Raw genomic sequence first — 24,877 nt, 5'->3', positions numbered from 1 at the left:
ATAGTTTAATACCTATAAGTCCAACGAAATAATCTTTATTAGATCACAATTAATTTAAAATTTCTTTTAGATAGTATACACATTTACGTCATATGAGCACACATAATTATTGAAATAATTCCAACATTTCTTTCCCATTTTTCTTTGTGCCATTAATTCCTGAAATGACAAGGTTTCGTTTCCATCTGCCAATTCCCAGAAATTAATTTTTTTTTTTCATTTTGATTTAGTTTTCACCACCAAGTCCCAGAACGTTGTGGTCCGAAATCCACCTCTTCCCTTCGCCTACAATTGTTGCCCTCGCCCAGTACATTTGAGTTATTTGCTTGAATTTGAAATTTTTGTTCCTTGCTATTGAATCTATTCAGGTGCAAATTGACTAAGTTATAGTTGATTGATCTGCTGTGGGAGTTCGATTCTTTCGTACGTTGTAGAATCTCGATTTGTTTATAGGATTTGTGATACTTTGGTGGGGTTTTGGATGTGGTGCAATAGGTTATTATGTTGTGAGAAATGAGGTTTTCTATTTCAGCGAAATGGGGTGTGTTTTCGGGAAAGAGGTTCGATCGACCGGTCCACCTAGTGGTGAACTCGTAGTAGGGAGGCAGAAAGCTAATGGAGAGAGAGAGAGAGAGAGAGAGAGAGAGAGAGAGAGAGAGAGAGAGAGAGAGAGAGAGAGAGAGAGAGAGAGAGAGAGAGAGAGAGAGAGAGAGAGAGAGAGAGAGAGAGATTTATCTGTGCCATCAATCAGGAGAGAGAAAGTAGTAAAAACGGCGAAGAGCGAAAAGACGAAAACGCCGGATGCATTTTTTGGTGCGACTGAGTATGGTGTAGGTGTTGACTTGTGGAGCGCCGGATGCATTTTAGCTGAGCTATTTGCCGGAAAATCCATCTCGACTGGGAGAACAGAGGTAACAAAATTTAGTGGCATCTTTTTCGGTTTTTTTTTTTTTTTTTTTTTCGTATCATGTGTGGATTAGTGAGTAGCTCCGTTAATTTTCTATGTATGTTCTGCACGAGACAGAATTCTTCGATTTTTCACTACTGCATCATGGTGCAATTGCTTAGCTTCACATGCCGACATGCATGATTATATTGATTGCTTCTTTACGTGTATTTTTTTTGGGTAAAAAAAAATTAGTGGTTAAATTTCAGACCCTTTTGTGACCATGTATTAACTGATTCGAGTAGTTACTCGCACCGTATTTTTGGTATCTTTTAATTTGATCGCCTGTATAAAAAGGGTTTTTATTGTATGGAAAACGATTGGGTCGTTCATTGGATTAGTGCTTCTCTTTCCTTTCTCAACGTGGATTACTGTGTAAGCTCCTTTTAATGAAAATTGATGGGACAGTGCTGTAAATACAGAGTGCTACCGAGTTCCATCGAATAAAGTAAGTTGTGCCAAAAAAAAAAAGAAAAAAACCCGAAAAATGATTGATTGCAAACATAAGTTCTTTTGTTCTTTTATTTTGACTACTGCAGTATGGTGCAATTGTTTTCTTGGGTAAATTTGGGGTTTCGTTATGGTATAGAGGAAATCTTGAAGTTACCTTAGGGTATTTTGTATAGCCACTGCATTTTATAAGATCTAATTATTTAATTAATTATTCGAATTGTAGGTTATGAGCTGCTGGTAAAACTCAGACCGATGCTGTGAAGAAAACACGAACACTCCTGTTTCATGGATTCCGACCTTCTGTGGCTTTTATAGGTATGTCTTCCAACTTTATTTTGCTGGCCAGCAAGGTTTGGGTAAAGTGCGCTGAGCTTGTTGTGGTTCATTATTAATGGAAATTTTTGTACCTCTTGGTTATATGCGTTCTCTTTTGCCAACACTTCTTTGGCGTTTTTGGTTACGATCAAATTTTGAGTCTATATGCCAGTTCCATTTGTTCTCATATTTCTTTGTTATGATGGAAACTTTTTGCCTCTTGCTTATCAGTGTCAATGTTTTTTTTTTCAATTGTGCTGGCGTCTTTAGGCTTTCTTGTATAGTCGAATACTCGTCATTATTGTGGGCCCCTTTTTTTACCAATGTTCTTCGCAGGTTTGTTCAATGTACACCTTAATTGTAACAGTACAGGGTGTTATTTCTTAGCATTGTTGCTTCAAAATGCGATGGTTAAAATATTGCATATCTTCTTTGCATCTGAAATTTTCTTAAATAAATTTGTGCCTCTAAGTTTTCGTCTACCCGTGACACGTTGAATCTATGTCGTTTCAATTTTAGTAATACTGTTTTGACTCAGGACGTGATTTTGACCATTTTCTAGTCTTATTCTGGCAAAATTCAAGATGCAGAGATTGTAGTCGGTTCAGTAATAACTGTATATGATTATTAATTTCGATACTGAAGTGTTATATGTCGTTTCAATTTTAGCAATGCCGTTTTGACTTTGACTCAGAACGTGATTTTGACCATTTTCTAGTCTGATTCTGGCAAAAATTCAAGAAACAGAAATTGTAGTCATTTCAGTAATAACCGACTAGATATATATAGAACCATTTCGACAATGCACGAAAAATCGAATGAAGTTCGTTTTTTTTTTTAAATTAGGTATCCTGCTGACCCTTACGATCGGATATGGGAATCGGATCTCGATCGAAGGGCGAATTTCTTAGTGGCTGTCAAAGTGATGCAAACAGCGGTGATTGGAACTGGAGGGAGCATAAGCTACAGGCTGAATCTAGAGGATTTTCCGGCCAACGCACGAGCGTACGTTTACTTTGCGGAAATCGAGGATTTGAGAATGAACAATACTAGGAAATTCAAAATGGAGCTGCCTTACATGCCGGACTATAGCAACGCGATAGTGAACATAGCAGAAAACGCTAACGGAAGCTACACGTTGTACGAGCCTAGCTACATGAACGTCTCGCTGGATTTCGTTCTGACGTGTGAGTGCAAGAAAACACGAGACTCCACACGAGGACCGTTGTTGAATGCAATGGAGATTAGTAGATACGTGGAGATTGCCGCTAAAACCGACGAAAAAGACGGTAGGATAATATATAAACGTGATTTAATTTAACTATATATATTATTTAGTTACCTAAATTGATCAAGTGTGTGTGTGTGTGTGTGTGTTATTACGTACCGACATGCGTGGCCTCGATGCGCTGCTAGCTATGTCTGAACAAAGTGAATGGGCGGAAGAAGGCGGTGATCCTTGTTTACCGACGAATTGGGAGTGATTGACTTGTAGCGCCAGTCACCCCCGAGAATTACCAAGATGTAAGTCTTTTTCTATCTCGATTTTCCTGCACAATAATAACGGTTACATCATGCTACAACGATGATTTGTTTGAACAGTTTTTTGTCAGGTAAGAAAGTAACGGGCGAAATACCGCGAGAGGTTAATAGCATGGGCAGGTTGACGGAATTGTAAGAGTGATTTCATTTCCGAGTTAAAATCTTATTTCTGAATCAATTATTCATTACTGATTTTTTGCTTCACTTTTATTATAGGTGGCTAGATGGAAACTCGTTTATCGGGACGATTCCCGATATGAGCGACCTTGTCAATTTGAAAATTCTGTAAGTTCTTCAATCAATTCGTTTTATCTGGTCGTGATCATGTCAAAAAAAAAAGTATACATGAATAGGTGGCTACAAATCCGTGTCAGAAGATTGAAACTCGAAACGCCCGACATATATAAGACATACGAGCTAGCATAAAAAAAATAAAAAATAACCAAAATTAACGTAAGCTAGTTTCGCACCGTTTCTTTTATTAATCTCGTTTCGTTTGTGGTGTGCAGGCATCTAGAGAATAACCAACTGACTGGTTCGTTACCTTCGTACCTCGGTAAACTGCCGTACTTGCAAGAACTGTAAGTATCAATCTAGATAATCTTTTTCTTTTCTTTTTTAAATCAACTTGAATTATAAGTCCCGGTGTATTTATTGAAGCCGCGTTTGCGTGGTGTTATTTCCGGCAGGTACGTACAGAACAACTCTTTGAGCGGTGAAATACCTTCGCCGTTGCTAAGAGGAAATTTAACTTTCAGGTTTGTTTCGAAGACTCTCGAATGTAATCGATTAAAATAAACTTTGCCATGTAAAAAAACTACAGAAAATAACAAAATGCCGTACTTTATTTTTCCCTCTTTTTTGGCAGCTACGAAGGCAATCCGCATCTTAAACAAGCAACGAAAAAACGTAACAGAGTAATACTTGGAGCTTCGATCGGCATAGTGGCTACACATATTGTCCTATCAACTTTAAGCATTTTGTTGCTTCGTCGATCTAGGTCGAGGACAACTCTACGGAGAAACGAGAAAGGTTAATTTTTGTACCTCGAATATAAAATATATCATTTCCAAGTTTCGTTCGTAAAATTCAAAATTTTTATCTCGTGCGAAAAAAAAATAAAAAATAGGAAATTCGTGGCGTGCGACACCAGGCCTTTATCAGGTTACTCAATTGCGCGCGACGAAGGTGTGGCATACTACATTCCTCTATCGGACTTAGAAGAAGCTACGAATAATTTCTCGAAGAAAATCGGTAAAGGAAGTTTCGGACCGGTATATTACGGAAAATTAATGGACGGAAAAGAGGTGGCGGTTAAAACGATGGCTGATTCGTCTAGTCACGGCACCAAACAATTGATTACCGAGGTTACTTATTTTTTCGACCCCGTTACGAAATTCGTCAAATGTTTATTTCAAGAATGCATATAATATATATAACAAACACTTGCAAGACAAATATTTTGTTATCGGATAATATTTTCTTACGTAATACTAACGAGGTACTATAACACTTACAGGTGGCATTACTGTCGAGAATCCATCACAGGAATTTGGTTCCGTTGATCGGATATTGCGAGGAAGAGCATCAACGCATGCTTGTCTACGAGTACATGCATAACGGAACTTTACGAGATCATCTAAATGGTTTGCACCCCTTCAATAAAAAAATTGAATAAAAAAAGTTTCGATATTTTGAGAAATGATAATAAACTACTAACTCAAAATTCTTCTTCGACAGATTCCGATAATCAAAAGCACTTAGACTGGCTAGCACGTCTTTGAATTGCTGAAGATGCAGCTAAAGGTGGAAACTGTTTTTTCTTTTTTCGTAAAAAAAATATATTTTTAGAAATGTCGTATAAATATCTTGAAAAAGTTACAGGTTTAGAGTATTTGCACACCGGATGCAACCCTAGTATAATTAACCGAGACGTGAAAACGAGCAACAGTCTCCTCGATATAAACATGAGGGCAAAGGTATCGGATTTCGGACTATCGAGACAAGCTGAAGAAGACCTAACGCACGTATCGAGCGTCGCACGAGGGACAGTCGGCTATCTTGATCCAGAGTAAGCTAAACAAAAATAATAAAAAAAAATCGCGGCTTTGCATTTATGTTGTCTTAAACGTCGAAACTAACTAATGTCGTGTCTTAAACAAAACAGGTATTACCCAAACCAACAGTTGACCGAAAAAAGTGACGTGTACAGTTTCTGAGTTGTTCTCCTCGAACTTATCTCCGGTCGAAAGCCTGGCTCGACAGAGGAATACGGTTCCGATTGGAGCATTGTTCATTGGGTATAAGCTCGTTGCCGAAACTCTGCTGCATATTTTTTTTTCCATCCGAATTTTTTCTTTCTAAAAATCATTTATTTTTTTCGATTTATAGGCAAGGGCATTGATTCGGAAAGGAGACGTAATCAGCATAACGGACCCCACGTTAATCGGAACAATGAAAGTCGAATCGGTTTGGAGAATAGCGGAAGTATCGATCCAGTGCGTCGAGCAACACAGCACCGCCAGGCCAAGAATGCAGGAGATTATACTTGCCGTACAAGATGCGATCAAAATCGAGAAAGAAACGGATAAGTTAGATTCTATCGAGAGTTCGAAAGGACAGTCTTCGAGAAACACACTACTAACGAGTTTTCTCGATATCCAAAGTCCCGACCTCTCTAACGGCTCCTTAGTCCCTTCAGCTATATAAGGAATTAGCCATTTTTTCGATAAACTCGAATGTTGTTTGCGATTTTTTTACGTGGTAAAATTGTATTATTCTTCAATCCAGAAAAGTACATAGCAAAAAAAGAAAAAAAAAATGTATTCAGTAAACTAACAAACTGTAGTTAATATTTGATATAAGATGCCCATCAATTCGAATTCAGTGTAAGTCACCGGCAGAGAGAGTTAGAATCACTTTCCACGAGTCATTCGTCCTCAAAATAACATCCGTCTCCTTAGCAGCAGCCTCAATAGAAATTGTGTGCGTATACTCGTCATCTCCCATATCAATTAATCTACTTGCATCATGCCATGGATTATACACAACTACAAAAAAAAAAAAAAAAAAAAAAAAAAAAAAAAATTATAACGGAAGTTTTATTAAATAATACGTTGCATTGAAATACGAAATCACTATCAAGTCTGCTTACCAATATTAGGTAGATCATCGGAACTTTTACTAATCGTAAAAGTTCTTCCAGCCTGATTGTCCCTAACAGAGATATGCTCGCCGGTATCTAGATACATCCTATGCAGCTAAAACGAAAATCGCAGTCAAGTCAACAAGCATATAAATTCATAATCATTGGTAAAAATCAGAAGAATTAATTTATTTTTATACAAACACACTTTATCATCGATAACGATAGGCTCATCCCCTTCAGTAAATCGATTGCCGTCCTGCAAAAGGTCTAGATACACCACTTCCTCTAATCCTTCAATCTCCGTATCACTGGAAATGGGATTATTAATTTATTTCATTTTATAATAATAAAAGAAAAAAACATTAAATCGATTACCTAATATTTAAGATAGATAAGCAGGTGTGAAAGGCAAATTTGAACGAGATACATTTCCCGCTGCGATTTATTACACGACATGTTAAATCCAAATTTCCGGTGGATCCCAAAGTAACACGTAACTGGAGCTCCAATCTGCAATTTTTAAAACATGAAATGTAATTTAGTTGATACACTTGGAAATTAATTAAACAGTAACTGATAAGTACCCATAAGGCCAGTTTCGGATGTCTTCTTGATTAGAGTCAATAACGAGATCAACAAACGCCGCTGCATTGAGTTCGAGTCCTGTATGGCTGAGATTTGGTTCATTCGTCAGATCCTCGATTCTCCAAGGTAAGGTTCGAGCAATGCTAGGCTTCTCCAAATCTCCATTCTCGTGATACTGATCATGTAGTTAATCATTTAAACGATCTAAATTGCATATATATAATATATATATTTATTTATATATATATATATATATATATATATATATATATATATATATATATATATATATATATATATATATATATATATGAAAACGAATAAACCCAATAATTACGTAAATCGCGATGCCTCCTCGAATTCCGTTTGGAAGTCTGTAATTCGCCTGGAAATTAAAATATGTTAATTTTTATTGCTGAAAGTACTAAAGAAAATATATACATACTGATAATAAAAAATCCACACAACATTAGTTAATTAGTAAATAATTGTAATTAGGTAGTAATTAAGTTCCAGGTATAGAAAATACCCTCTCGCTCAGAAACAACAACTCTTCGCCATTATTGTCCGTCCAAGATATTACTTGACCTCCGGAAAGAAGAATCTACACACATATAGATATATATATATATATATATATATATATATATATATATATATATATATATATATATATATATATGTATATATATATATATATATATATAAAAAACAAATTAAAACCGGCAGAAATCCAATTGCGTTCCGTTCGAACCAGAACTGAGAAACTTTTGAAATCAGACTAACCTCGGCGGTGAAGCCCGCAGGATGACGGAGAATGACGGAAGGGAGGAAGTCATCGTTAAAGTGTCGGACGTTATCTTCGCGAAAAGGCCACTGCAATTCTCGCGGCGGCGAAGCAGGCGGCGGCGAAGGAGGCGGCGAAGGAGGCGGTGAAGGAGGCGGCGAAGCAGGCGGTGGCGAAGGAGGCGGCGAAGCAGGCGGCGGCGAAGCAGGCGGCGTAGGCGATGAAGCACTAGATGACTCTGACATAATATGTGCAAATTGTGTGCGTGTGTGTGTGTGTGTCGATGAAGAAGCACTGTGTGTGTGGGGGGACGAAGAAGAAGAGTGTGTAACCGCTGCAGGTGCGAAAATCGAAATACTGTGTGTGTGTGTGTGGGGACGAAGAAGAAGGGTGTGTAACCGCTGCAGATCAGAAAATTGAAATTGAAAGTGGTGATTTCCAAGTGTGTGAATTTATAAGAACATTCCCGCTCTCTAACTGAAATCGATAGATACAGCTCTCTAACTGAAATCGATAGATACAGCTCTCTAACTGAAATCGATAGATACAGGGGTATATACATGGTTGAACCGGATCGGGAGAAAAAGAAAGAAAGGTGGAGAGGGAAATTGGGCAGGGAAGAAAGAGGGAAATTGGGCAGGGAAAAAAGAGGTATTTGAACAACATTTTTAACACAAAAAATATACAGGGGTATATACATGGTTGAACCGGATCGGCACAAAAAATATACAGGGGTGTATACATGGTTGAACCGGATCGGGAGAAAAAGAAAGACATTTTAACACAAAATCCGGGAGAAAAAGAAAGAAAGGTGGAGAGGGGTTTGGGGTTCGAACCCAGGTTGCCCGAGTGGGTACTAACCACTCGGGCAAAGTTAAATATTTTAACGTTAATCTTAACTACAAGTATAAAACTATAAATAATACTAAAAATAATTATAACTAATGTTTAATAAATTATTAATCGTCATGTTGATTATCATTAATATTAAAAATCTCCCCTAATAACAAATGCATATATATTTAATTTTGAAAAATATAAATAATTATGATTTAATTTAAAAGAAAGATTGAATTTTGATTTTTTTTTTAATTTTGAAATTGAAAAGTTTATCATATTAATTATTATTAAATAATTTTAATTAAATAATTAACGAAATTCAATATAAGAAACTTTTTAAAAAATATATATAAAATCACGGTTCAATACTTCAAAACATCTATTATTAATTACTATATCAATATTTGAAAAATATAAAGTATTGAATCAATTCAATATATAAACAAATGCGTTGACTTATTACAAATTCACTTATGTTATTAAAATCGATAGCGTGAAAAAATCGAATGAAAAATAAAATAATATGTTTATTTAAAAATATATATTATAACTCATTTCAAATAATTTAAATCGATTAACCTCAATTGTTGACAAGAACTTATTAATATTACTGAGTATTTTATCATAAGATGATTATTTAAAAATATAAATGATGTTTATTTTAACAAAAATAGATTATATCTCATTTCAATTAATATTCTTACTTTACAAAATAACATTATATATGACTAGTATAATCAAAATATTATGATGTAATTTCTCTTTTAATAATTGGTTTATATTTGTTAATAATTTAATTAAAATTATTTAATAATTATGAATATCATAATTAACAATCTATTTAACATTATTTATTATAATCATTTTATACTGTTTGTTTATGTGATATATATTTCGTGCAAGTAATTTCTCAAATATGTGTATTGTCTCAGAAATATTTTTTTTAAGAATAAGAAAATCAATTAACAGTTATATAACTGTCTCCAGAAGTTAAATAACTGCTGGAGACAGTAATTTAGCAACGAATACAGTAATATTAATTAAAAATAATTTTTGTAAGAATAAAAAATTCAATTAACAGTTAAATTACTGTCTCCGACAGTTAAATAACTGCTGGAGACAGTAATTTAGCAACGAATACAGTAATATTAATTAAAATATTTTTGAAGAAAAAAAAAAGTCAATTAACAGTAAAATTATTGTCTCCGACAGTTAAATAACTGTCGGAGACAGTAATTTAGCAGCCAAGACAGTAATATTAATTAAAATATTTTGGTTAAGAAAAAAAAAAAAAATCAACGCCGGAGACCCGGCGGTATACGACAGTTGGCCGTGAAAAAAAAAGTTTTTCAAAAAAAATCAACGCCGGAGACCGGCGGCCGGTTAAAATTGGGGTCAAAATTGAAATTAGGGTTAAAATTGGTTAATTGATGAAATTGGGCTAAAATTGGTTAATTGGTAAATGATGAAATTAGAGTTGAATTGAGTTTCAATGAATTGGGGATAATTTTGGTATATATAAAAGGATTTTTTTGCAAATAAATTTGAATGAGCTGGATTTATTTGAAAGACAAAAAAATTGAATGTCCCTCTTTTAATTAAGGGCCCCTGGCATGGGCTTTTTTGTGGTTAACTCATATATATATATATATATATATATATATATATATATATATATATATATATATATATATATATATATATATATATATATATATATATATATATATTACATGTGTGAAAACCCTAACCCTTTACACAAGGGGAACTAGAAGATGTGCATGCCAATAATACAATATTTATCTATAATATATATTAGTAAATATACGACTAATAGGGACTAACCAATTGGATTAGAATGGAATCTTGTCTTTTGTATTCTTACTAATATGGGATTGTGTTCTCAATTTATAGAGTGGATAAAACAATGTGTGTCTACTTGTGCATTCTCTTTCCTGATTTATATATGGTTCCCCATTTGGGTTCATAAAGCCTTGTTGAAGCATTAGACAGGGATTGATTGATAAAGCCTTATCTCATTTCTTATTTGTCATTTACATCCATTTCCTATCTCCTTAATGCAGATGATCTTCTCATTTTCAATAGAGCTTCCCATGATGATGCCCTTTGCATCAAATATATTGTTGCTAAGTTTTCAGAATGGTCCAGTCAAAATGCGCTTTGCCCTCCCTCTTAGAATAATTCCTCTTGAATTCGGAGAGACATTCTCAAAACCAAAAAACTTATTGGTCAAAGGTGCTTGCTATCATATCTCCAAAAACTCTAATATTTGCATCAATCTTGATCCTTGGATTCCTTCTCTCCCTACTTTTAAACCCCTTCTCATTCCTCATGATCTCTATCCCTATATCTGTCTTGTCAAAGATTTGATTGATGATCACTATCTCTTGGAATTTTAATCATCTTTTTCCTCCTCATCTTGTTATTGAAATCAACAAGATTCAAATTCTTCATGTATCCAATTAAAAGAAGCTTTTCTGGATTCCCTCCAAATCAAAAGTGCCTATTTAACTCACCAGTCCCACCGTTTCTCTCTCTCTCTCTCTCTCTCTCTCTAAATTTTCTCATTTCTCCTCTTTCAATTGGAACCTTTTATGGAATGCCAAGATCATAAAATTTTAATGTGGCGCATTGTCCATAATATTCTTCCAACTAGAGATAAACTCAACTCTCTCTTCCCTGTTGATGATGTATCTTGAAGCCCTTTATAATGTAATAGCTCTTTCGAATCCGTGGACCATCTATTTCTCATGGTTCCGATCCATTGCCTCCCGAAGGACAATATTATTTTTGTTGCTGTTACGTTTAATCTTACTTGGAAATATCGTAATGCTATTATTCATAATTCTCCTACTATTAATTTTCAGGAATTATCTGCCAAGGTTAGCTCAAATGTTGCCTCTCACTGGAAGCCTCAATTCATGAAGTCTACCAAATCAACCTCCTGATTATCTTTCATTTATCAAAAAGAAAATGTATTATTACCAGATTAAACAGCATGACATGTTTGGTCTTCTGTAACCCAATTGCTTAATAACGTCACCTCACCATAAAATTAAAATTAAAATTAAAAAGTTTAATAATAATCTCAAATTACCATAACTTGTTCGTAAAGATTAGAGACCGACACAACAAAAAATCGGGCATACACTACAAGTAAATAGTAAGTAAAATTAGAATGTGTTCATTTTTTGTTGACGGCGTCAACATTTTGATCATCAGAAATGGAGATGGCGGAGGAATACTTTTTGATCCTCAAAGAGATAAGAATGCTGGATGAGATTCCAATAAGTGGAAACACATATGAAGAAATACGAGACTTGTTGGAATCCGAAGCCGAAGCCGATGATACAGCAGCACTTGCAAGGCTGCCGATTGAAGTGTTCTGCAAAATCATGGGTATGCATCCAATGACCGTTGGAAGCAAGAAATCGACGACAAACCCAACATTTGTAGCAGCCAATCCATAATTTATTACATACGATGGTACAGGTGAAAAACGTGCCAGAAGAACAAACTTCCACCCATCTCTTTCAACTCCCCTTGACAGCATGTTAAAGTACTTATTCTTGTGCACCCATTCAACTGCTGTACCTGAACTTCTCAACACTAGCCTGTACATAAAACCACGTAGATGTATAAAGATTAATAAGCCGAGAGGACAACTCAATGCAATGTTTCAAAATGTTGCAGATATCAAATTAGTGAAATCGAATGTATTATTACAAAGAACCTTTAGAATTGGACCAGATGGATAAACACAGAGAGGAAATTATGAGAAAATTATATGGGAAAAGAAAACGATAGTGTATTTGAAACAGCCGAAGAAATAAAATCTCCTTACAAAGACTGAAAACGTAAGAGAATGATAGATACAAAGAAACTACCCTATCATTTGTGATTTTTTCTAAATGATAGATACAAAGACTGAATCAATTTGATGCAGACCGAATTAATTATGATGGTAGTAATAGAAACTGGTGCAATTTTTGGAAGCACGAGATCGATCTAAAAGAAGTTTAGAATGAAAAGAAAAAATGTAAACTTGGTAGCACTCAGCCCACAATAAAAACTTAACCTCGAGTTTAGGAAAAGTAACTAGTTTAACCAAAAGAACAAGCTAGTGATACTAACCAACTCCAATTTCAATTCACTTCCAACAGAACCAAATATAGAAATTCATTTGGGAAATATGCTTATTGAATTAAGGGCACAACTAGTCCAAGCAGAGCATGTTGTCATGTTAAGAAATACAATTATTTGTCGATCATCAAATTATATTTAACCCACAGAGCATAAGTGGTGAATACTGATCTGTTTCGAGATAAAATCGAGCTGAGAAAGATAGTACAAGAACTAGCAGCAACATATCTTAAAATCACACTCTCACGTTATAAATAAAAAGACAACAAAAGTATTGCAAAAAGAGAGGATAATATAGAAAAATGGTCAATTAGCAGGCCAGTTGATAATATTCTGCTAATTGATCCAAAAAGGAATGGCTGATCAATTCAAAGACTAATCATTTACAATTTTCCTTCACCATGAATAAATAAATAAATAAATAAATCAGACCCAGTAGGGAGAGAGAGAGAGAGAGAGAGAGAGAGAGAGAGAGAGAGAGAGAGAGGTTGGGTACACTACCTGCCGATCCAAAAGGAGAGGGATGCACCGAGGACCTTGGCCGAGAAGACGCACAAAAGGGCAGGCAAGAAACCGAAGAGCATAGAAGCACCGGCCTCAAAGAAGACGGCGTAGGGGAGGCAAAGCGCCAGTGTGAGAGTGTGTACTCCGACGTAGATGGGGATTGCCCAATATCCCATACGATCCGACATTTCTCTCGACCACTGCATCACCGCCGACTTGCTCCCTTTATCCAAACCCACCTGGCTTCTCATAATAACCACTCCGGCCAACGCCGCCACCGCCGCCGCTGCCACCCATCGCCTCCCCACTCCTCCCATTGTTCCGCTCTCTCTCTCTTCTCTCTCTTTTTCCTTTTGGGGATAACTGCGGTGCTTCTGGAACTGCGATGACGTGTATCTGGTGCGGCAGCCAATCAGCTTCTTTCTAAATCACACCTCAGTAAGCCCAACTAGTTTACTCATAATTTCAATTGCACCCCCTTAATTAAAGTAAGTCTATATCTGGGCAATTATAAAATATTTTTTTCATACAAGTACAAAAATTTAGATTTTAATTGAGGGAAAATCGACTACAAATTTATAATATTTAATTCTAGAGTATAATAATCCTATTGTATTACACGCTATTGATATACCTAATTGGCTCAGTCCAATTGGTCTACGATTTATTCATCTATTGGGCCACGAGCCTGATTAAAATACATACAAATAACTCATCAAACTAGGGTTGGGCAAAAATTACCAAATACCGATTACCACGGTATACCTACCAACAATTACCGAATAAATACCGAACTATCGGTTACCACTACATTTGGTACGGTATCGGTACCGTACCATTATCTTACGGTACGGTAGCGGTATTGTATCTTCAATACCATGGTAATTCCGTACCGTACCGCAACTTTGTATTTTAAAAATTAGTTAATATATTTTACCCTTTATATTGTAAATATAAAAAATATAATCAACAAATATTATAAAATAAAAATAAAAAACAAGAATAAATATATGATCCATCATATATATATATTATATATACATAATTCTATTTTTTTTATTATTTTCATATATTTATGCAAACTCAATATTTAATTTGGTTCTCGTTAAGGTTGTTTATTTCACGTACTTCTTTAGTTCAAAGTCCAACTAATCTCTTATTGGTGGAATATTTTTTGCCATAATTTTCTTCTCCCTTTCTTTCCCCCCTAAGTTCCCACCCTTTTGTTTCATTTGCATTATTACAACATAATTTTTTTTTATCTTACTTAAACCATGAAACTTTTTTGCTCATTAGTTTCTACAATTTTTCTATATATATCTTAGTAATCATTAGTTAATTGAAGCAACATAGTCGTATAATTATATTCATGTAAATTGCTTGATTACCATATTCATTTGCTTAATTTGTTGTATTTATGCATTTAATTAGTATTTATCTTAATTATTGTATCATCCGAGTTCATCAACAAAATGATGTACGGTAGATTACCACGTACCGATCATACCGTACCGAAACTAACGGTATACCGGATAACGGTATACCGCAATTCTTGGTACGGTAACGGTATAGAATTTTTCAATACCGAAAGATACGGTAGGTACACGGTATTGAACAAAATGTTCGGTAACCGTACCGAAACCACCCCTACATCAAACCACTAACAATGTCAATAAATAATAACTCAAATATAAAGATTAATTTTCCAAAGGCAAACGGAAATCAAACTAAATAGTAGTGGGCATATACATCTACCTCAAGCATAAATAAACTAAGTCTTCCCCCGCGTTGGGGGCAACTATCCTACCAAGCTAAACTATACTACTCTAGACATCCCTATCACGAGCAGTAGACGCTCGTGTGGTGGGGTCATCAACATCATCCGCGATCTCGGTGCCCGTCTCATCGACCTCCTCCACCTCCTCTCCCTAATCGGGAATGCCCGACTCCATTCCTCGAATGATGCTGTCATCGATCTCGCCTACCTCACGAAGGTATCGACGACAAGCCCTCACTAAAGGCGTATAGACCGCCGCTAGCGCCTTCTCCTCGATCATAGCTCGACAGGCCTCGCTCTCTAAGAAGCGGCGCTCCGCCTTCTTCGCGACTACCTTTTTGTAGGCAGCCCCTCCAAACGTGGCAAGAAACCTTTTTCTTATCTCCTTCTCCGCCTCATACTTCTTCTTTAGCAAGTCATAGCACTTGTTGAGCTCCTCAACCTCACGTCCACTGACCTCGAGATCATCCGCCTTCTGAGTGAGCTCTAACTGAACCGTCTCCAACTGAGCACGTAGTTCCTCCTCCTTCGCCTCACAACGAGAGAGCTTATCCCCCTCCCTCGCCTTTGTTTCCATGAGGAACCTCCAACTAGCTCGTGCCTACTTTGAAATATCAACAAATAATTATACAGGCACAATGATTGAATGGAAATGAACATTCAATTAAAATAATCACTTACCCGACACATGTCTCCACCAGCCAAAGCAAGCATATGAGGGGGACTCTTGGCGGGCATTCGGCCATAGTCATACTCTCCAATAAGACTCTTTGTCTTCTTCATCGCCACGCTATGATCCGCCACCTCCCACAGGGACTCCTTCTCATTTCGGTTCACTCCATAAGTGAACAACTGCTTGCTTCCCCCACCGTGAAACGCGTAAAGCATTTTTGGATCTACTCATGCGAGCTTCAGTGCAGCCTCGTACTCAATATCAACCATCTTGCCCTTCCCGTTACCAACCACGGGATCGCGCACCTCCCGGTCGCCACCATGGCTACGATCATCTACACTCGCGTGAGGGGTCTCGACCCGAGTCACCTCCCGGGACTTACTACCTGTCCCCCTGATTTGCAGAAACTTTCTTCGGCTGCTTTGAAATCCATTCACCTTGACACGGAGTGCTGCGAAGTCAATGCGATCACCTGCGCAAAACAATCAACCATTACTATGATAGAGATAAATAGCATAAACAAAAAATCAATTAAAGCATACATGCATAAATAAATCACATTAACTACACTAAAGGATATATGCCGCTGACCATCCGAAATCAGAAGCTTCGGATCGAACTATACATCACACAACCTCGACTCCTTGATCCGCTTCGCCATGTTCTCCGTTATCTTGAAAGTCTTGCATACAAGATTCCAGAAGGGGAAACATCGAACGTAGGATCTCTCACATAGAAAAAACAGGACTTCCAATCCCCCCACCCCATCTTAATACTGCTAGTATTCTCTCAACTATTTCTACTATCCACACAACTGACTTGAGCGTCGGAGGGGTTTCTGCCGGATCAACCCCCAAGCTTACGTGTATTCTGATCGCATGTATCTCAGGATCATCTAGCTCATGAGCCAGTGACTCCCTTGCTTTTCCAGCTCATCCTGTCACAATTAATCTAGGTGATCTATCTCTAGCATCATCAGTTATATAACACCTACGCCTCATACTTCAAAAAAAAAAAAAACTTGATAAATGCGGTACCATTTTTTCGAATACGGTATGCGATAATTGACTCTCTGTTCTTCCCTCATCTCTATAGAAAAAACAATTATGAAGATGGCAATGACAATGTTTTGGGAATACTTGAATGATTGCGGAATTTGATCCTATAATGCAAGAACACTTTCGACTAATTCGAGAAAAAAAGATTCATTATCACTATCTTAGTCATAAGATTCAAAATAATTTGATGTGTTGCTTAGCCTCAAAAGTCAAAGAAGCAATAATTAAAAAAATTAAAGAGGCAAAATATTTTTCAGTAATTCTTGGTTGTACATGAAATGCAAGTCACAAAGAATAAACGACTCTTATAATAAGATGCGTAGACGTGTCAAATTTTTCAATTACAATTGGTTTAGGAATTTTCAATGAATTGCAAGTTATCTTACAATCTTTAGAACTTAATATTGGTGGTGTGAAGGGTCAAGGCCATGATAATGGCTCTAATATGAAAGGTAAACATCAAGGTGTGCAAAAACAATTGTTTGATATTAATCCTAGAGCATTTTATATGTCATGTGGTTCTCATTGTCTCAATTTAGTTGTTTGTTATATGGCAAATTCTTGTGTTAGAGCAAAATTATTTTTTGGAGCATGTCAATGTAAATACGATGTGTTTGCTAATTCTGCAAAGAGATGACATATTTAATTGAGTATGTTAATGAATTAACATTGAAATCATTGTCTAAAACAAGATGGAAAAGTCATATTGAATCTATAAAGGCAATAAAAACTCAAGCCTCCAAAATTAGAGAAGCATTGTTTAAGTTGGTAGAAATCAGTGAGGATGCAAAATTAAGCAGAGATGCAGAAACTTTAGCAACTGATGAACTTTCAAGTTTTGAGTTTATTTTAAGTTTGGTTATTTGGCATGATCTTTTACATAAATTAGTGATCAAAAAATTACAATTCGAGTTCACGCGTCTTGATATTACTGTAATACAATTGGCCGAACTTCTTTCATTTTTTGAATTATATAGAGAAAATACTTCTGCGATAATTTAATGCAAAAAATATAGCTTACGGACTAGAAGTTGAACCTATTTTTCAAGAGAAACGTAAAATTTGTAGAAAAAGAAACTGTGATGAGGTTTCGAATAATGAAAGAGAAAATCAATCTGCTAAGAATCTTCAAGAATTGATTTTTTTTTTTTTTTTTTTTTTTTTTTTATCGCAGATCCTGCTATAGGTCAATTGAAGAGCAGGTTTGAACAATTGCAACACTTTGAATCTATATTTGGTTTCTTATTTGATGTTGCGAAATGATTTCATTGGATGATGGTGATTTGATGAATGCTTGTGTGAAACTTGAAAATGCTTTGAATCATGATGATGCTTCTGATATTGATGTAAAATATTTATGTTCAGAACTAGAAGTGTTACCAGTGATTTTACCAAGTGAATCATATGATAGATATAAGCATGGAGAGCCATTTAAGTATTAGAGATCGTAAAAAAAATGGATATGTTTCATGTCATGTTTGCTTTTAGAATATTGTTGACAATACCCGTAACTATAGCATCTGATGAGAGAAGCTTTTCAAAATAAAAATTATTAAAATTCTATTTGCGTACCACAATGACCTAAAGTAGAACGAATGCGTAGCAATTTTATCTATTGGAAAAGATATGTTGAAAAACATTCAATATGATGATATCATTGATGTTTTACTTCTAAATATGCAACTCGAAGACATCTTCTATGATTCATCTAACTATTGTTTTATTTTTGTAGGTAAATTGGTTACCTTAAGAATAATAGGGTACTCTTGTTTGTTAATTTATTTTATTAGGGACACATTTTGTAGTGTTCGTCCAGGCATTCAAAACCGCAGGACCGGCCCTGATCATATTCGGTACGCGGTTTGATTCGTAATCCGCTGATCGTTAATGGTGCAAGCTTCACCTATTTTTACTGACAAACAAAACAAAAAGGAAAACCTCACCGACTTCAGTCTTCAAACGAACAACAAAATTTGAAAAGTAAAGCGCAAAATAAAAATAAATAAAAATGAAAATAGCAGGATTTGCAGTCAATAGTCAATACAAATATTCCGTACATGAATCGTGGTCCATATATATTTTTCTCTGTCAACAACTCCATCCTCCGCACCCCCCCAACCCTTACCCCCACCCAACATTGATATATACATACTCTTTCATGTATCTATATTAATATAGTCCAGCTGTACGTTATTAGTCTCTTGTTCAAAATCCTAGTGTTTTGGTCATCCATATAAATATAGTTGTATCTCTCTAGTCTCTATAGAATAATTGATTTGAAGCAAAAGTTACCAAATATATACATACATAATAAAATGGGAATGAGCAGCAAGATTAATCAGATGATGACCGCTTCATTTCCGCGGTGCATCCACCGCATCTCCTGCGTGCATCTCCCGCCGGATGACGCCGACGCCAAAAAGGGAAGCCGCCGCCGCGGCCGCCATGGTTCCACAATAAATCTGATAAAATCAGACGGAGGCGTAGAGATCTACAACCGACCCATCAAAGCGTGGGAGGTAATGGAGGAGTTCCCAAAGCACATGGTATGCCGATCCGACAGCTTCTACATCGGACAGAAAACACCCGCCCTCTCCCACCGCGACCGCCTCCTGCCGGGGCACAACTACTTCCTCCTTCCGGCAAACTTCTTCCAGTCAGCGTTGTCGTTCGCTACATTCGTCCGGTGCCGATCTGCTTTCGCGGCCGGGCGAACGAGACCGCCGTTCGAGTTGGAGAAGAGTCCGTGTGGGGGTCTAAGAATCAAGGTCATCGATGAAATGATCTTGAAAAATAATAAAGAATTAGAAGAAGGAAAAGTAATCGGAGTATGCACCACCCCTCAGCTGCGGAAAGATTACGATCTGCTTGTCCGGCGGCGCCACCACTGGAAGCCTAAGCTCGACACTATTTCAGAGAAGAAGAAATATCATAATCATAATAATAATAATAATAATAATAATAATAATAATAATAATAATAATAATAATTCGGTATTATTATTTGTATGATTATAATTATATAAGTATTAGTGTGTTGTCAATTCATGTGTATGTAGAGTCTGATTGTATATGTTATAGGGAACGCTTATCAATTCAATCGATGGTGATTAACAGATTAATAGATCAAATTGAACACCGTGGATTGGAGTAATTTGTATGTATATATAATTATATATTCATGTATTTTGAGTCTTTTTTTTTTTTTTTTTTTTTTATCAATTTTAGTTTTTTTTCAAGTGTAGTTACATATAATTGGAACTCAACGTTTGAACAAAGTTGAGAATGACAATTAGTTATCGGTTTAAACCACCAATAAAACTCAATTAACAAGACCTAGTGGTAGCTAGAAACATTCAGGGCCGGTTCTGACTATAGGCGAGAGAGGCGGTCTTCTTGGGCCCCCGATTTTTGAAAAAAATAATAATTTGTATCATTTATATATACGAGTTATAGCATTAAAGGGTAAATTACAAATACCCCCTGAGGAATGGTCAAATTACAAAACCCCCCCTCTTGTTTGGATAATTACATCTACCCCCTCAACTATGATTTTTTCTTAGACCTCCACCTTTATGGTGCCAAATTCAACATAGTCATCTAGATTCCGTGAAATGTGCTCTAGTTTGTACTATTTTTGTGTAAAAAATACAGTTTCCGATGCACCACAAACTGATATATACAAGCTAAAAATCACACATTATGATCATCTTCCTTCATAATGTAGAGTTTGAATGGGATAAAACGGGTACAAAAGTGATAATATTCCATATAATCTCGAAGATTCCACTAAATTTGATGAGTTGAGGGGGTGGTTGTAATTATCCAAACAAGAGGGGTGTTTTTGTAATTTGAACATACCTCAGGGGGGTGTTTGTAATTTACCCTAGCATTAAATGATATTTAAAATATATAAATAATTCAAAATTTTGAATAACAATAACTACATTAGTTTACATAGTTTAAGTATTTGTTTGAAATTTTTACACTTACTCTTGCATTTGAACTCTTGCATTTGATGTGAATGAAATGTCTTTGCTCAATCATAATTTATTATATACTCAATTCTTCTACAAATTTTAGTCATGTTTTCTCTAAAATTCTACATACTGTGCTAATCAAAAAATAACTATTCAGTCGGTGCTTGTTAGAATAAATTAATATGTACATTATTATACGATACGAAAATATGGCTCAATTTTCATAAATTCTTAAAACTCGCATAAGTCCCCAATATTTCGGGAACGATCTTGCAAACACTGATATGAGAAAAATAGGTCCAATATATGTAAAAAAAATCAGGAAAGAAACTATAATTGTCAATTATGGAAGGGAAAAATAAAACAATGGAAAAAATAAATTGAAGGGAAGGGAGCTGAGCCGGCATTTGGCAATAGAGAAGCAAATTTAAAAAGGAGATGTATCGGATGTGTGGTGAGTGGTGGGGGAGGAAATAGATAATTCATAATAGAACAAAGGACAAAAAAGGAGTCAAATGGGGTCAGAGATTGATTAATTATTAGCTATATTCATTTCATTCAAATACTCTTCTTAATTCCACCCCGCCCGCCATTTTTAAAAATAAATCTTCGCACGTGCGTTACAGTGCCAGCCAACACAGACACACCCATTTTGGTTCTTCTTCTTCTTCTATAATTAGGTTTGTGTTTTGACCACCCTCATTTGACTATAAAATACTACTAGTAACAAGTATATTAAATTATTAATTATTTATTTTCCAATGCTAATTTCAATTTTCATATCCGTACAACAATTATCTTTTTATTTTATTTTGTTTTTCTTATTAGTCGGCGGCTGCGTATATATATGGTGTTAAAAAAGCATTCAACCTTCTTTCCGTACGTTACGTTGATTTGATTATGAAGAGTTACGAGTGTTGATATGTAGCTACAGACTTATCATATTTATATTATTAAAAAAAATGCTATAGAATTATTTCTTGAAGAATTTTCCTGAGATTTTATTGGTGAAGATGGATGGAAATTTATGTGTTGTGGAAAATCAAGGATGTATATACTTGTATGATTATTATTGCATGCTATTATTATAATAAAATATATCCAATTATTAGCTCCAGATTGGATTTTGGTATAATTCGCCTCAAGAAAATGCAAAATAGGCAACGGTTTTTTTATCGATGAAATTAATTTCATTGCCCATAGTTATATTTTAACAACGAAATATAGTATTTGTGGCTAAATAATAACGTTTTTGTAACAAGATATTTTTGTTGCCTTTGAATCCCATAGGCTACGAAAAATATTGTTGTGAATAATATCATATATATTTCGCAACGACCTTAATGTAAGACAACAACTTTATTTGTTGCAAAAAAATATTTCTTTTTGCTACGCTACAAAATTGTAGTAAATACATTTACAAAGGCAACAAATTTACTTTGTTGCCAATAAGTGACGAAATACAACGAAATCTTTTGTTGTAAATGCTCCAAGTGTTTTTATTTGTCAACAAAATATCATTGTTGTCAATTTAAAAACCAACTTTTTTTTCATGTCAAATTTGTTGTTCATATTTTTTGTTGGAAATCGACAATTATTTTTTGTTTTGTTTTTGCTTCCACTGAAAATTATTACACCGGGAAAGGAGTTTCGACGTGTAAAATTGTACTATGCATTAGTTTTATTTTCTCAAACAACATTTATTAGACTTGGTATATGATTAATTTTTTTGAATTATCGGAAAATCCGCATATCAATGATGTACTCAGTACCTTTAAAAATTGGATGATTTTTTTTAATTTTCAGTGATGGTCAGAATATAACTTTTTCAAGTAAAAATCTAACGGGACCAATACCCTTAACCAAAAAATGGTTTTATTTAATTCTGGAAAAATCCTTTAGTAGAATAATATTTAAATAATATATTTTATTTGCATTTTAAGAAAATAACTTGTACTTTAGAAATTAATTTATGTTGGAAAAAATAATTTGCAACAAGAATTTGAAATTTAAAATCATATTTGTGTGTATTTTTTATATTATTTGGATTAATGAGAGAAAATATTTTTTAAGGTCTTGAAAATGTTATTAAATATAATTTTAATTTGAAGTTTTCAATAAAAAAAAAATAAAATAAAAATGGGAATTATGGCTGAATTTGATTTTAGTTCCCCAAGTTTTGCAAAGGGTGATGCTGGCATTTTGTGAAAAATGATTGATTTTGGCGATGAAATTATGTTTTAGGGATGACATTAAACAAAATAAAAATCACAGGAATGAATTTGATTTTAACTTCCAAGCTCATGGACTAAAATGAATTTTACCCGTATATATATAGTGATCAGAAAAATATTATTTATTTATATTAACTAGCAGTAGCAGTAACTCAAGATTTTTTGTTAAGTCAATTATTTATATGATTTTAAAATTTACTATATATATACATTTATTAATAGTGGATGATTAATGATAGATGTTATATTTATAATTGAATTTTATTGTAAATTATTTTTTTTTACTATAAAATATACATATAGTTTTTGTTATGACATATTATTTATTTATATAACTATTTAATCATTTTACCTTGTCTATTTAGTTTTTATAAATTTATTTTTAGTTAGTTTACACAAATGTAGTATGGCCCCGGCGGTTTGAAGGGTTTCTAACTTCAAATCAACCAGGGTCAGTTTCAATTATAAAGTGGATCGGCGGTCCAAAGATCGGGTCGGTGGATGCGGGCCGGTAGTCCAAAGGTTACGTTGTGTTGGTATTGCATATATCTTTTGCAATGAAATAAATTAGTTGCGTATACTAAATGCGCTGACGACGAAATAAATTTATTTCAATTCATTGTGTATACTAAATACATTGGCAACGAAATAAATTTATTGTGTATAATAAATGTATTGACAACAAATTATAGTTGGCAATGGAACAAATTTGTTCTGGACGGTGACGAAATATTTGTTGGCGATAGTAATGTATCCACAACGATATTTGGTTTTTCGTTGCCATGAACTTTTTGTGACAAGGATTTGGCAACGGCATGGCAACAAAAAATATTCGTTGCGAATTGTATTGGCAACGAAATTTTATCCTTTCAAGAACAGAATATTTCGTTGTCAAATATGAGATTTCTTATAGTGTATATAAGTTTCAATAGCTTGGGACCAGGTAGATACTTTATATCATAAAATCCCCTTAGCTTGTATTGTATTATCAAAATTGAACCTTGGCATTTTCATTTTATTGCATAAACTCACATGTCTTTTTTACCTTTTTCCAAAAAAATTCCTATGATCCTATCCACCAGACAGTGGGGAAGTTAGTGTAGGGCCACATATGCCATGCCATGGCCCCCTCTAAAATTTTAATTTTTTTTACTACTATGTATGTATTGTATAGTTTTTTTTGCTTTGCATTGTTCTTCTAGAATGAATGGATCTAACAAGTAGGATAAGAAAGTTACGAATTGCAACTTGGAACCAGGGGCGAATCCACCATTGGGAAGTGATGGACTCAAGCCATCCTCAATTGTAAAAACTTCGACTGTATTACGCCTTTATATGCTATTAAGTCCACCAAATTTCCATTGTTAAGTGCACCTAAAATCCAAATAAATGCAAAAAAAAAAAAAAAAAAATCTTTTCCTATCTTCTGATTTTGTAAAAAAAAAAAATCAATTTTTTATTCGAGGGCGCAACCCCCGAACTCCCCAAAAATTAAACCCACTACGAAGCAACATCTTAGATTCATCAGTGTTGGAACAATAATTGTTTTCATCACTTTTTTTACATTATCTTTTAATACATGTTCGGTCCCCCAATGATGAAATCCTGTCTTCGCCACTGTCCATTTAAATTTGTTTAAATGAATATTCATCTTGTTTGAAATCTTCCTCGTGGTGATAACATGTACAAAAATCTAGGCTGATTTTCTTGTGGGCAAATGACAAATATGCCCATGACAATGACACTTAATTAAAAGAGGGACATCCAACTTTTTTGTCTTTCAAATAAATCCAGCCCATTCAAACTTATTTGCAAATAGGAAAATCCTTTTATATATACCAAAATTACCCCCAATTCATTGAAACCCAATTC

At 34.8% G+C, this 24,877-nt stretch overlaps 4 protein-coding genes, 1 long non-coding RNA gene and 1 pseudogene across 6 annotated transcripts; 4 read left to right on the top strand and 2 right to left on the bottom strand.

The window, feature by feature from the left end:
• Window positions 1-536: 536 nt before the first annotated feature.
• On the top strand, window positions 537-3,035 carry LOC148766916 (putative LRR receptor-like serine/threonine-protein kinase At1g67720). The gene is made up of 4 exons (XM_088825859.1): window positions 537-541; window positions 1,355-1,394; window positions 1,486-1,559; window positions 2,561-3,035. Exons 1-4 carry the CDS (start codon window positions 537-539, stop codon window positions 3,033-3,035), a joined length of 594 nt encoding a protein of 197 aa, XP_088681985.1.
• Window positions 3,036-3,068: 33 nt separating this feature from the next.
• LOC105970733 (putative LRR receptor-like serine/threonine-protein kinase At1g67720) lies at window positions 3,069-6,142 on the top strand (annotated as a pseudogene). The gene is made up of 12 exons (XR_016034212.1): window positions 3,069-3,238; window positions 3,317-3,388; window positions 3,473-3,541; window positions 3,766-3,837; window positions 3,946-4,014; window positions 4,125-4,288; window positions 4,386-4,623; window positions 4,776-4,902; window positions 4,997-5,062; window positions 5,141-5,327; window positions 5,424-5,556; window positions 5,648-6,142. The product of XR_016034212.1 is annotated as a putative LRR receptor-like serine/threonine-protein kinase At1g67720 (transcript).
• On the bottom strand, window positions 6,140-8,440 carry LOC105970694 (putative glucose-6-phosphate 1-epimerase). Its single transcript, XM_088825196.1, has 8 exons — window positions 7,776-8,440; window positions 7,519-7,593; window positions 7,327-7,374; window positions 6,989-7,164; window positions 6,780-6,914; window positions 6,610-6,712; window positions 6,411-6,516; window positions 6,140-6,306 (listed from the first exon to the last, which is right to left on the bottom strand). The coding sequence occupies exons 1-8, from the start codon at window positions 8,019-8,021 to the stop codon at window positions 6,140-6,142; spliced, it is 1,056 nt and encodes a 351-aa protein (XP_088681322.1). The 5' UTR covers window positions 8,022-8,440.
• A 2,211-nt stretch (window positions 8,441-10,651) lies between these two features.
• LOC148766915 (uncharacterized) lies at window positions 10,652-11,723 on the top strand. Its single transcript, XR_016034321.1, has 2 exons — window positions 10,652-11,349; window positions 11,505-11,723. It is a non-coding gene; the product is annotated as an uncharacterized LOC148766915 (long non-coding RNA).
• Window positions 11,668-13,739, bottom strand: LOC105970739 (SNARE associated Golgi protein family). The gene is made up of 2 exons (XM_012995565.2): window positions 13,282-13,739; window positions 11,668-12,251 (listed from the first exon to the last, which is right to left on the bottom strand). Exons 1-2 carry the CDS (start codon window positions 13,599-13,601, stop codon window positions 11,822-11,824), a joined length of 750 nt encoding a protein of 249 aa, XP_012851019.1. The 5' UTR covers window positions 13,602-13,739; the 3' UTR covers window positions 11,668-11,821.
• A 5,205-nt stretch (window positions 13,740-18,944) lies between these two features.
• On the top strand, window positions 18,945-19,912 carry LOC105970716 (uncharacterized). The gene has a single exon (XM_012995540.2). The coding sequence runs from the start codon at window positions 19,108-19,110 to the stop codon at window positions 19,801-19,803; it is 696 nt and encodes a 231-aa protein (XP_012850994.1). The 5' UTR covers window positions 18,945-19,107; the 3' UTR covers window positions 19,804-19,912.
• Window positions 19,913-24,877: the final 4,965 nt, after the last annotated feature.

This window comes from Erythranthe guttata, chromosome 11 (assembly GCF_056151865.1).
Source record: "Erythranthe guttata isolate IM_541 chromosome 11, IM_541, whole genome shotgun sequence".
NCBI lineage: Eukaryota > Viridiplantae > Streptophyta > Magnoliopsida > Lamiales > Phrymaceae > Erythranthe > Erythranthe guttata.
Note: the sequence above shows the minus strand (reverse complement) of the source record. Positions and strands in the feature narration are given on the sequence as shown.